This window comes from Oncorhynchus tshawytscha, linkage group LG04, assembly GCF_018296145.1.
Source record: "Oncorhynchus tshawytscha isolate Ot180627B linkage group LG04, Otsh_v2.0, whole genome shotgun sequence".
In the NCBI taxonomy this organism is placed as follows: Eukaryota; Metazoa; Chordata; class Actinopteri; order Salmoniformes; family Salmonidae; genus Oncorhynchus; species Oncorhynchus tshawytscha.
The window spans coordinates 28,422,133-28,435,426 of NC_056432.1; the positions used below are offsets into that span (position 1 = coordinate 28,422,133).

General features: G+C 44.3%; 1 protein-coding gene across 3 annotated transcripts in view; it reads right to left on the minus strand.

Annotated features, from left to right (window-relative positions):
* LOC112248479 (adhesion G protein-coupled receptor A2) overlaps positions 1-13,294 on the minus strand; it is a 60,628-nt gene that overhangs the window by 20,647 nt on the left and 26,687 nt on the right. For 2 of the 3 annotated variants that reach the window (XM_024417540.2, XM_024417539.2), the window contains exon 3: positions 8,515-8,586. The exons of the other annotated variant lie outside the window; for it this stretch is intronic. In XM_024417540.2, the coding sequence (XP_024273308.1) occupies positions 8,515-8,586 (72 nt within the window). The remainder of the gene's footprint in view (positions 1-8,514; positions 8,587-13,294) is intronic. 3 annotated transcript variants of the gene reach the window in all.

Below are 13,294 nucleotides of genomic sequence, written 5' to 3' on the forward strand. Positions count from 1 at the left end.
CAGGGAATGGCCACTTATTATCGCCAGACTGGAATCAAGAATTTCCTGTTTCACTCAATTAGGGATAGGGTTTTTTATAAGTAGAGAGAAAGGACATTCCATTTCCCATGTTCTATACTGTACCTAGCTGCGATGCACAACACAGTTCACACAATCAAAAACCACGGTATGAAACAAGAGTTTGTTTGGGTGTGCAGAGTGAGACAGAGAAAAAAGAGAAATGGACTGAATGGTTAACTGGCACCAGAGGTCAGTGGAGACCATTTTTGTGCCGTGTGTCATTTCCTGTCTCGTTGGTGTCTCCAGAATAGAGGCCCTTGCTCGTTTATTTTTACAGTTTCTCTTTTTTTTACGAGCTGCTTTTCCCCTGTAGGGAGGGGCAGGTGGGGATGGGGGATTGAGGGATTCGGCATTGAGTAGAATCGGCCCTGTGAAACGGCCCCCGATACCCCCCCACTCCTCAACACACTTGCTCACAATGGGGGCTCTGTAACACAGCCCCCAAAACCTACTCCTGCCTTCCCCCCAAAACAGGAAACCAGGATCTGCTGAGGTCTTGTTTTTCTACTAATTTCCTGCTTTCCTGCCCCTTCCACAGATTATTTTCTTCCATTTTTTTCTGGTTCCCCTCAGATTGAATCTCTAATCTACGTTAGCTGGTGTGCATCTGGAAACCACTTGCTTTAGCCCTGTCGGTTGATTCTCCATTCCAGAGCTACAGTTGTTAACCACTCCATGCAGCCTATTCTTTCATAGCAATAATCACCTAATAATAATGATAAATTAGAAACAAGCCAATCATTACTCTGGAAAATTCAGTTAAAATAGGCCACACACACAACCCTCAGTTAGAAATACCATTAAAAAACATCCAGGTGATTTAAAATCCTCGTGATAAATAGCGCTTCACCTGAAGGAACATATGGGCACATCTGATGTTGGGTGCAACTAAGAAGGAGCCTCTTCCAACACTGGGTAATTTCAACCATGTCATGCCACAGAGCTCTAGAGTGAACTGTCTTGAAGGAAAATGGCCACAGCTCTGGCCAAGACTGGCACTAATTTAAACTGTGGTACCAACTGCATGCTAGTTGGGGAAAGTATGAAAGGACTGAAATAGCCATGTTATACTTTTATTTGAAGTGTAACATTTCCTAGGTTGATTATATGTTTCCACAGTCTGCTGTTAGGGGTACTGGAGATCATTCTGCCAAGGAAAACTCCGGAACCATGTACTTACTGACTCCAACTCTGAGTTCTGGCAGGAACAGGGCTAGATGACAAAAAGGAGGTGATGTCCACTTTGGCTGTTCTTTTGATTGCAATTAGTATGCATGAGGTCCTGGTAGCAACACTGTTATACACAACTTCAACCAGGAAAGACTCAGGAATTGACCACAATTCACTTTACGTCACCAATGTAGAACCCATTCATGTTTATTTTGCTGTTTGTTCATGAACAGCTGTCCCTCTATGTAGAACTATCATAACAGTATGGAGATATTCGTCCTAAAAACCAGCCAGCTCATATAGTTTTCAGCAGTAAATGAACAGAAGCCCCCCACCCCATAAAAAGATAATGAAAGTGTAGTAAATCCATAAACTTATTTAAAAAGCAGACAAAAACAAAGCCAGCAAAAGGCCACCTCCTCTATCTCTCTTCCAACGAGCTTGCATACAGTAGTTTGGAAATACTCCATTTAGGGTTGGGAGTGGGCCAACTCTACCAGCGAACTGGCAAACAATGCTGTTCATACAAAATATCAATGAAAAGGAGGGCAATCATGGGCGATGTGTGAATATGCATCCAGTGGGCGGACTACAGCGAAGAGAGGAGTAGTGAGAGAAAGGGGGGGTGGGACCGTCCGGTAGATGCAAAGAGGAAAGCAGAAAAGGAGTGAGAATGGAAGTGGGGGGAAGGGAACAGGGAGAAACCTCAAGAACTTGTGAAGGAAAAAGCCATTGAAATCATGTCAGGTTTGCTGCATGTGCATTCAAGAACCACTGGTATATAAGGAATTCTGTTTAGTAATGAGCTTAGGAGAGGACTTGCTCGCCGTTTCAATAAACGCCTAGAGCCACGATTAGGTTAAGCTTGCAATACAAACACTCCCCGCTCCTTCAGTTTATCTTCCAGACACATCTGGAGTCTATCAACTCCAACAGCCCCCCCCCCTTCTGTTTCCACTCTCTAGCACGCTTAACCCCTTCCTCACTCGACCCCTCATGTCACACACACTCTTTAAGTGACCGTTGCCTCACAGGGGCCATTCAAAACCGTATGCAGGAGAAAGTACAACACAAACGCTCATTTGTTTGGATTGTGCGAAATGAGAGTCCCATGTCCAGCCATCCCTAGCTGCTCCAGCCTGGAGTTCAGGTTGTTTTTGGGAGGACAGATTAAATTAGAGCGTTCCTGCAACCTGGATATGGACTCTGCTCTGTTGTGTCCAGGGGGGTTTAGACAGGGTTTAGACAGATTTACATAGCAAAGCAGAGCCCACCTCTGCACTGCTCCCCCTCATCAAGGTCATTTGCTTAGCCTCTGTGGAAATAATGTTCACCTCCCCCACTAAAGAAAACAAGATTATATACTGAACAAAAATATAAATGCAACATGAAACAATTTCTAAGATTTTACTGAGTTACAGTTCATATAAGGAAATTAGTCCCTAATCTAGGGATTTCACATGACTTGGAATACAGATATGCATCTGTTAGTCAGAGATTCCTTAAAAAAAAGGTAGGGGCGTGGATCAGAAAAAAATGTCAGTATCTGGTGTGACCACCATTTGCCTCATGCAGCGCAACACATCTCCTTCGAATAGAGTTGATCAGGCTGTTGATTGTGACCTGTCCCTGATTGTGCTGTCCCACTCCTCTTCAATAGCTGTGCGGAGTTTCTGGGCAAAACCGGGAATTGGAACACGCTGTCGTACACGTTGATCCAGGGCATCCCAAACATAGTCAATGGGTAACATGTCTGGTGAGTATGCAGGCCACGGAAGAACTGGGACATTTTCAGCTTCCACGAATTGTGTACAGATCCTTGCGACATGGGGTTGTGCATTATCATGCATGATGTTATGGCGAGGATGAATGGCACAACAATGGGCCTCAGGACCTCGTCATGGTATCTCTGTGCATTCAAATTGCCATTGATAAAATGCAGTTGTGTTTGTTGTCCGTAGCTTATGCCTGCCCATACCATAACCCCACTGCCACCATGGGGCACTCTGTTCACAACGTTGACATTAGCAAACCACTCGCCCACACAACACCATACACATGGTCTGTGGTTGTGAGGCCGGTTGGGATTACTGCCCAAACTCTCTAAAAACAATATTGGAGGTGGCTTATGGTAGAGAAATGAACATTCAATATCTGGCAACAGCTCTGGTGGACATTCTTGCCAATTACACGCTCCATCAAAACTTGAGACGTCGGTGGCAATGTGTTGTGTAACATAACTGCACATTTTAGAGTGGCCTTTTATTGTCCCCGGGACAAGGTGCACCTGAGTAATGATCATGCTGTTTAATCAGCTTCTTGATATGCCACACCTGTCAGGTGGATGGATTGTCTTGGCCAAGGAGAAATGCTTACTAACAGGGATGTAAAACACATTTGTGCACAACATTTGAGGGAAATAACCTTTTTGTGCATCAGGAACATTTCTGGGATCTTTTATTTCAGCTTATGAAACATGGGACAAACACTTAACATGTTGGGTTTATATTGTTGTTCAGTATATAAGGGAAACTGCTGGTGCACTCACTCTCTTTCACCAACAGCCTTCACACCATCTTTAGCCATCTCGTCTCCCCTGCATCGTGTGGTAAAATTGTTTAAGTTGGCCTAGTTCCTAACCCTATCTTCTCAGAATGGCAGAGACGATTTCAAGGTCTGTTTTAGCAGGGCTCAAGCCCAACTTGAGAAGCTCCCGTCTCTACTTTACATAACTGATTTTATCAGGGTAAATATGAATGAATAGGACACAGTATTTCAGAGACGCGGTAGACTTATTTCAATGTTATCAAGAACTTTAACCCTCTGCTAAACTCTCCCTCTCCACATCTGCAAATTCCCATGCCTTTCCTGACTTCTGATGACCAGGAGTTTCAATGCAAACGTCCCCTCATTTTTAGCCTTCTATATACATCACAAACAGTGTGTATTTCCTGTTCTTAGCTGAAGTGGCTTTAACTATGCAGGAAGTGAAGGGAAAAGGAGGTAAAAAAGGCCAACTGCAATCCAAACATGTCTTACACACAAACCATCCATATATTTATATGTACATATTCTTATTCATTCCTTTACACTTGTGTGTATAAGGTAGTTGTTGTGAAATTGTTAGATTACATGTTAGATATTACTGCACGGTCGGAACTAGAAGCACAAGCATTTCGCTACACTCGCATTAACATCTGCTAACCATGTGTATGTGACCAATAAAATTTGATTTGATTTGAACCATGGTTAGAATAGCTATAAATAGCTATGAAGGAAATGTATAGGTTCCGGAAGAATCACATCCAAAAGTGAGTATTTTTGGACAACTTTCAAGTGTGTGAGCTGGCCCCATCCTGCTTGGCGGTCCCAATCCCATGCAGCTAACTTAGCTCTTCCTTACCTGTCCACCACAGTGCTCCTGCTCCTTCACCTATCTACTCTATCTCTCCCCTCTGTTCTCACTCTCCACTTCTGTGCTCCATCTATCCCTGTAGGGTGAGCAGCCTGGTAATGAGGGACCCTTATGCCCTGGCTGTCCTGTGTCCCATGGTGCAGTGGGGCCCAGTTGGACAGGAGCCAGACCCCCTCTCTGCTCATTATTCTCATTACCTCGCCTCAAATCAGTGCAGGACAGGCCACTGGGATCTGTCCACAACTCATAAAGGTCCCTGCTCGTTAGTGGACCAGCCTTGTTAGGGCCTGCGTCAGCTCCCATCAGAGAGGGTGTGCTGCGAGGAGGTGGAGGTACCAGGAAAGGTGTGTGAGAATGTGTGTGTGAGGGTGTGTGTATGAGTGTATACTAGAACGCTAAGTGTCGTACACTGGAACGCTGAAGATGTCCTTATAAGAGGGCAAAACAAACATAGCTAAATTGCTCTCTGCTCTTGGGTGGCATGACAGTTTACGAAGGCAACAGTGGCTTTGAGGAGGTTTAGCCCAATGAAAGGGCTAACTGTGTGGAGGAATCCACAGTGTGGCCTGCTCTGCTCTGGTTGGAGGAAGGGGTTCCTGTCCTGTAGCTGTGCTTTTATACTTATAACAGCAAAGCTCTGATTATACTCAGCTCTGCCTCTGCTTGGACTACTGTTTCAAACATGGCTGAGTAGGCTGAGAGGGACATCATTTCTGTTTAGACATCTACTTCTTACAATTATGCATGGAGGAGTTTGGGATGCCCATAATAGGACACACACACAGACAGACATTGCAGTTGAGACTGATATCCACTGAAAGTGTGGGTGCAGTTGACTGTCTGGTTGCCCTCCTGACTTTGGGGAGGGGTTGCTGTGGTGTTATTCCCTGGTGTGTGTTCAGCCGGGCCCTTGTGGGCTCCTAGCTAGCACATACAATTCTGAGAACCATATGTTTCTTAGAGATTGGTGAGAGCGTGGTTATCCTATGGTTATTTTTCATACAACCTTCCCACAATGTTCTGGGAATGGTGTAGGATACCCAGCATACATACACATCTTAGCTGTTATGTTTCTAAGGTGGGAATTTCAGTACTTCAGCATAACATTTTCTACAGGTTTCTTCATGGTTCTATATAAAGTAATTCTCAAATTGTTCAGAGACTCTTAAGAAACAACGTTCTTCTGTTGGAATTTCAGTACTTCAACATAACGTTTTCTGCAGGTTTAGTCATGGTTCAATTTAAAGTCATTTTCTCAGAACATTAAGAGAACTTTCAATAGAAAACACAAGAAAACATTAGTACCGTTCAAAGAACATTTTAATAAATTTTTTTTTAAAACAGATCCATTCCATTCTCAGCATCAACAAAACTATCCTCTATCTGTTAAGTATGTTAAGGTGTGTTAACCACACCCACTAATTGGCTACACCTGATTTAAATGAGTGCTTGTTTCCATTTAGATGGAGTCCGGTTGAATAGACTAAAATGAACAGCTTTGTATGAGTTCCAAAAAAACTGCATGCTAGCTGCATCCTGGTGGCACAGTGGACTCATTACATGGATAGAGAACATAAGATCATAGGTTTGAATCTCAGTGACACAATAAATAAGAAATGTGTTTGCATGGTTAATGCCTAAGCAAAGGAATCTCCATGTGTCCTATCTGTGCTTGGAGTTCAGAACAGTTGAGCTAACAGCATTATTCAAAGTCTGATTGAAACATGTTCTAAAAACCTTATTTAATTACTTTCAAATAACCTATCATTTCCATTCTCAGAACATTAATTAAACCTCCCAGGAAAACTTTCAGGGAACCATTGTAAAATGTTCTCAGAACCGGCCTGCAACCTAAAACTCAGAACAGACTAAATGTTAACTTCTGTGCTCAGAACATTTTACCGTTCAGGAAACGTATGGCTTTGTTCCCAGGACCAATGGGAAAACATAAACGTACGTTCCTACAACTTCCGAGGAACCAAATGTGCTAGCTGGGCTGGCTTCTACAGCACTGACCACATATATGAGTAACTGCTCGCCACTGGACCAAATGACAAGCACATGTCGACAACAGGCTGGAAATAATGAGAAAGACCTAAACGGTGACCAAGCTAGAGACAAAACAAAACAACATAGCAACTCGCAGGGGGAGCAGCACAGTAGGTGGATAAAAAAGCTCAATTAATCTTGCAGTTGTGGTTTTTTACTTCACATCTATCCATCTTTGCCCAGTTTGATTTTTATTATATCAAGTTGGTATATTTTAATATGAAAATTGTTGTTTTCCCATGAGCTCATTTTTTATTGTAAGTCGTGAAATGCTCAATTACAGAGTGTGGAGCACAAGATGAGTGAGCAGACCTCCAGTGCAGTGTGTCAGAGGGCTGGTGGAGGTCTGAGGTCTGAGCAGAGGAGTGAAACGAGCCCTGTGTGATTTACAACATGTCCTCTATGTGTGTGTGTGTGTGTGTGTGTGTGTGTGTGTGTGTGTGTGTGTGTGTGTGTGTGTGTGTGTGTGTGTGTGTGTGTGTGCGGGGGTTCTTGTTCTGTGTCCCTCTCACTAGGTCATGGTTTTAGCACTGCAAGCCTGCTCCACCCCTACCCCCTACTAGTTTTACCACTGTCCCAGGTACAAGGGCCTGCAAGTGGCCAAGCTCAGGTTACCCACCCACAAACCCCATGGCATTCTGGGGGGCCTTATCTGCACTTGCAAAAACAAGTAATACCATCTCATTTTACATCAAACAAACAATTCTGCCCAAGCCCCTAGTTTGCCAAAGCCCCATACCACTAATCAAATCTCAGCTACACCCGATCTAACAATACTGGTCATAAAGATGATCAAACTGAATAGATGAGGCTCTAACTTTGCTTAGTAGAGAGAGTAAGAAGAAAGTAAGAACACTGTCCCACAGGAGTGTTCTTGTCCGGTTTAGCTCACATAAAAGAGGGTCAAGCAGTTTCAACAGATTTTGCTCTTTTTTCAGACCTGTCATGTCTGTGTTGAGCTCCAATAGGTAGGTACTAACAAGATAACAACTGCAGCAAATTACCATAGTTGTCCATCTTCCAACATTTCGGTAAATCTTGTTAACTTCATTGGTGGCAGCTCAGAGACGCATGTGGAACTAATATTGCTTAAGCGCACCCCCCTCCCCCCTAAAAAAAACACTGCTGCCTCCTAGACATACACAGGCAAGAGTTGGCCCCATTCCATATTGTACAGTACAACACTAGAAGACCACTGTAGACTATCCTTTTGTTGACGCAACATAAAACTCCCTTCCTCAGTATCACTCAGCATTTATATTTGTGTTCTTATGTTTACAACAGCAGGGACAGTTTGTGCCACTGATGAAATCCTCAGAGGAATCAAATGTCATCTAAACTGTAAGAAACAATAAGAAACAGCCAGTGGACCAGCTAGGCAGTGGGACCCTACATCCACAGGGTAGAGCCAGCCAGCCAGCCAGCCAGCTGCCTGCCTCAATCTGAGCTACAGGCAGTGCAGGCAGCGCCAACAGCCTCCTCCTCCCATGGAAACCTCTTATCTTGTCCTGTAGAGCAGGGCTTCTCTGATAATGACGAATGGTGGGGTAATTATGTGATCTCTTCCACATAACTCTGTGATAACCACACTGAGTGTTTCATCCTCCCTGCTGGAAGCCAGCCCACTGGATAGCAGAGCTGCGAGAAGCACAGATCTCCCTGATACCCTGTCTCTGTGGGACTGTGGGCTCCGCAGCACAAGGCCATATGGGCTACAAGCACCCAACCTGTTGGTGTTAAACCTGCCCATGTTAAACCTAATGAGTGAGAACCCAGGACAGACTCATTCAGATTTAGTGAAAATCACAAGCGTTACTCACAGTTTCTCCAGGGCATAGAGTCCAACAAAGGATCCATTTCTCAGAACCCTGATGCGATTGTTGCTCAAAATTCTGTTAAAAAAAAGGAGCAAACCAAGATATCATTAGTATTGTGCTTCAACAAAACATTAAAAATCACAAGGACACACGTTCATCTCATACTTAGCCTACCTGAGTTGTATTAGTCAGACCCATATAGAATATGAAAGGAGAAAGGGCAATATCAGAGAAAGAGACGACCAACAACTCAGTTGCCCAGAAAATGGGTTTCAGATAAAAGTATGACTCCTCTAAGAGGGTCAGAATCTCCATGAGAGGATAAATAAACTGCACGAGCAGCAGTCACACGTGACCACCCTGGCCAGAGGCATTACACAAAGCTGTTTCCAATTCATCCTAAGGACTAAATAGGAGACAGGGGGTGGGGGGGAGGAAGCTTGTGATAATCATCCTGGATACATTTTTACATCAAAAGCCAACAGCGTTCACATCAAAGGAAAGTCTGTACTCGTCATGACAATTACCCTTTTCCCTATTGGCAAATCATTAGGCTTATAGGGCCGTTATCAGGCAAGAGTGTGAGGGGCTTTCTAGAACCATCCTGCACTGAGCAGAGCAGATCTGCTTTGTCTCAAGGGGCATCATAGGAAACTGAATGTACAGTGATCAGCCAGCCCATACGGACCAGCTCAGATGGACAGAGAGGCTACACCACAACAGAGCCCGCCAGCCTAGCCCCAGACACAGCCAGGCCTTCACAGGGTCCACTGTGACATTCCCTATCAGTATAACCTGCTCAGGAGATACAGTCCCTGGTCCTGAAGCCTGTACCCCTACTACCCTACAAACCCCTGTGTCGTGGGTCCTGTCAGGTTGGTTGTGTGTCATGGGTCCTGTCAGGTTGGCTGTGTGTCTGCAACACCATGTCTTTGTGATCCTGGCCCCTCAGTGGGGTAGCAGGGTACAGCAGGGGCCCGGCTCAGGCGACAGCCCCCATCATTAACACGCCCCCCAGCCTCACGCCGTCTTCTCCCCGTTCCCCGGGGCACTTAATGGGCTGTTTGTGAGATGAAGTGTGTTTTTAATCGAAGCTGAGGAACAGAACCGAGTGGACCACGGGTGTGTATGTGTCTTTAAAAGAGGGAGCTGACTGTGAACAGCCTTTCTTGCCACATTAATACAAATACAACCCTCAGCCTTCACCTCCTCACCTTTTAGTTCACTTAATGAGCAGATGTAATGAGCAGCACCAACCGGTCACATTTCCAGCTAAGGGGTTGATAATGAATACATTGGTCATTAGTCACTAAATCAGCACTGTAAGAAATGAAGTATATATTTGGTAGACATATACCTGCAAAGTGTCTAGAGCTATCTATCCGTCTACTTAAACTATATACTGTTTTCCCTTCCTTTTTTGCTGAACCAAATTATATTCAAATCCATATGCAAATACCAATGAGCAGAAAATGCAGACTCTTGTGTATTGTGGTCGTCCTGGGGCGTAAACTGAACTTGACCCTGTGACTCCCAGTCCTAAGGTCTCATGCATCAGTTAGACACAGTATCTCTCATATAACTTGATGCAGGCCTGAGATGAAAGCTACAGAAGATCCGGAACGGCCTGAATAATTCAACACAGATAGCAGAGCAGAAAGTAAGGTCTGGCAAAACAACAAGCCATTTAATTCAACACAGACAGTGTGTGTGTTCATGTTCATCTTTTTGCGCAGGTTAGCTTTTTTCATAATGAATCTTGTTCTGAAAGCTGCTCTGCAGAGCGGTCACTAGTGGGCACAGCCACAAAGTCATAAAATCAGATTTGACACCTAATCCTAACCACAGTGCTAACCATAAGGCCTAACCCTAACCTTAAATTACATTTTTGCAATCAATATTTCTACTACTGCATGGCAAGTGGTACCGGAGCGCCAAGTCAACAGCTTTTACCCCCAAGCCATAAGACTCCTGAACAGGTAATCAAATGGCTACACGGACTATTTGCATTGTGTCCCCCCAACCCCTGTTTTACACTGCTGCTACTCTCTGTTTATGATATATGCATAGTCACTTTAACTATACATTCATGTACATACTACCTCAATTAGCCCAACTAACTGGTGCCCCCACACATTGGCTACCCGGGCTATTTGCATTGTGTCCCGCCACCCACCACCCGCCAACCCCACTTTTACGCTACTGCTACTCTCTGTTCATCATATATGCATAGTTACTTTAACCATACCTACATGTACATATTGTATATAGCCTCGCTACTGTTTTTATTCAGTCTTTTTACTGTTGTTTTTTATTTCTTTACTTATCTATTGTTCACCTAATACCTATTTTTTACTTAACAATTGCACTGTTGCTTAGGGCCTGTGAGTAAACATTTCACTGTAAGGTCTACACCTGTTGTATTCGGCGTACGTGACAAATACACTTTGATATGTTTTGATTTGTACAATATAGCCAATTTTGACTTTGCAGCTGGCCTATCTAAGGGGAAATCACTCAGTTCTCCCTCCATGACAAGATTCATGATAAACATCAACCTGCTCTTTTTGTGTGATTGTGTACAATCAGCTCAGAATCTAAAACTATTAGTCTCAAGCGCATCCATTTGAACAGAAAATAATGAAACCTATTTTCTACGTTGCACAGAAGAACTGGAAAGCTCACTTCAGTAAATACACAAACATGATAAAGTAAAGTTCATTGAACCCACTGTTTGGAAACATAAGATGTTCATTTCCAGGAAAACAAAAGGTCTGGCGATTCAGGACATTAGCATGTAATTTTCCTATTCTAGTACACCCATGTATCTCTGATGTCTGTAGCAGAGTATACATTGCTCTTTCACCTGATCAACACAAACAATACAGAGTAGGACTCTGAGAAAGAGTGAAGGTGAGACAGAGCTCTGTAAACAGCCTGAAATAGGCTGGATGCTCCCTCCCAACAGGCTAAACAGGAAACCAGCCAATTAGCTGTTTATTCAGGATGCGGCTGACAGAGGTCAGGGGTCAGGAGGAGAGCACAGAGCAGAGCACTGTCCATGAGCAGGTGGAAGACAGGAGCGACCGGAAGAGAGAACAAGCAAGGGATATGAGAAACCTAAACTCCTACATCAGAGTACACAAAGGCTGTATAGAGAATTGGTGTATTTTCAGAAGCACTGGAGATGAGCGAAGTCTGAGCTTAATTGAAAAAGCATGGATCACATACAGCATTCATCACTGAAGTGAAGAGAAGGAGGGGAACACTACTGCTCACCCTCAAATTGATAGAGTGGCCTGTGTTGTTTGAATGGCCTGCTGCGTCTCCACACTGACTGCCCCAATGACAGACGGCACATTGAGTTAGTCTGCCTCCAAATACAATTGCAGCTCTATGGTGCACAATATGAAAAGTGCACTAACTCAATCCAGACGACCTCTAAGGTACAGCAGCGCTGCATTAGCCTCCTCATTAATTTAGCCCTTTCAGACCAGTGGCTTATCAGAGATCAGAGCCAGTAATAGAATCTATATCAGCTGTGTGTAAAACCAGGGCTGCAGGTCAGCATGGGGGGACACACAAAGACACTTCATCTAAGGCCATTCAGTGAAGATCAAATACTAGCAGGGCCAATGATAAGAGCCAGGTCATCCAGGAGGATTCAGCTGTTGGAGCAGTAGGCATGTTGTTATTAGAGGCTGAGTGTCTACAGGTTAATGGCCTTAACCCCGATCACAGCTCTGGTCAGGTTCACATACTCCTCTCATCTCCTCTCGTTTCTCTCCTAATAGGGATACAGTATCATGCTGGGATTACTCAACCGGATACATTCACCTCTGAGAGATGGAGAGTATATTGTAAAAGCAGAAAGACAATAGAAACTGCTGGTAGCCTATACCTTAGTCCTCCCTCTTGGTGCCCGGCTGAGACAGTAAGTCAGGGAGATGCACACTGACTGCCAGACAAAGAGCCATGTCCCAGCAATACAAACCACAGCAACCCCTCCCTGGGATGTGCCACTCACTTTGTTGGTTTGCTCAATTTGCTTCCTCAACCCACAAAGCCTTTGAGAGAGAGATGGGGGCATGTCAGCATGTCTCAAATTGTATTCATTCACTGATTAATTTCTGCTCCTTCCTCTCTGGTGAGAGGAGAGGATGAATGGTGACTCCAGGCCACTGTCTGTTTCAGGCCGAACCTCTTCAGCTGGGTGGATCATGGATCCGATCAGCTCCAACATTAGCACACACTCACACAGGTGTGAAAGAGTGGGCAGATGGAGTGTGTGTGGGAAAGAGAGAGTATGTGTGGGAGTCTGTGTCTATTTCTGTCTCTATGTCTGTGAGTGTCTCTGTGTGTTTGTACGTGTTTGCCTCTGTGTGTCTCTGTGTCTCTGTGTGTCTCTCTGTGTATTTGTGCATGCTTGCCTGCAGCTGCACTGGGTTTCAGGTCTTCCTCTGCCAGTAATCTTTTTTTAGTGAACAATTGTTCCTCTGGTGGTAATCTGAAGGCATGCTAAAGAATGTTCAGTGCGTACACTGTACACAGCGGAAGAGAAACCTTTCAGCTATTCAAATGACAGCTGAGGGCAGAAAAACTGGTTTAGGATGAGTCTCCAGGCTCCACTTTATAAAATCCTTCTCAAACAAGACAGGATATCCTCTCTTTCAAATCGCACATATCTGTTCCCAATAAACATTGGTGTGAAAAAACACGTTTTGATTCTGCTCCACTGTCTTGCTCTCTTTCTAATCATGTCCTCGTTTGGAGACCTTCTCTC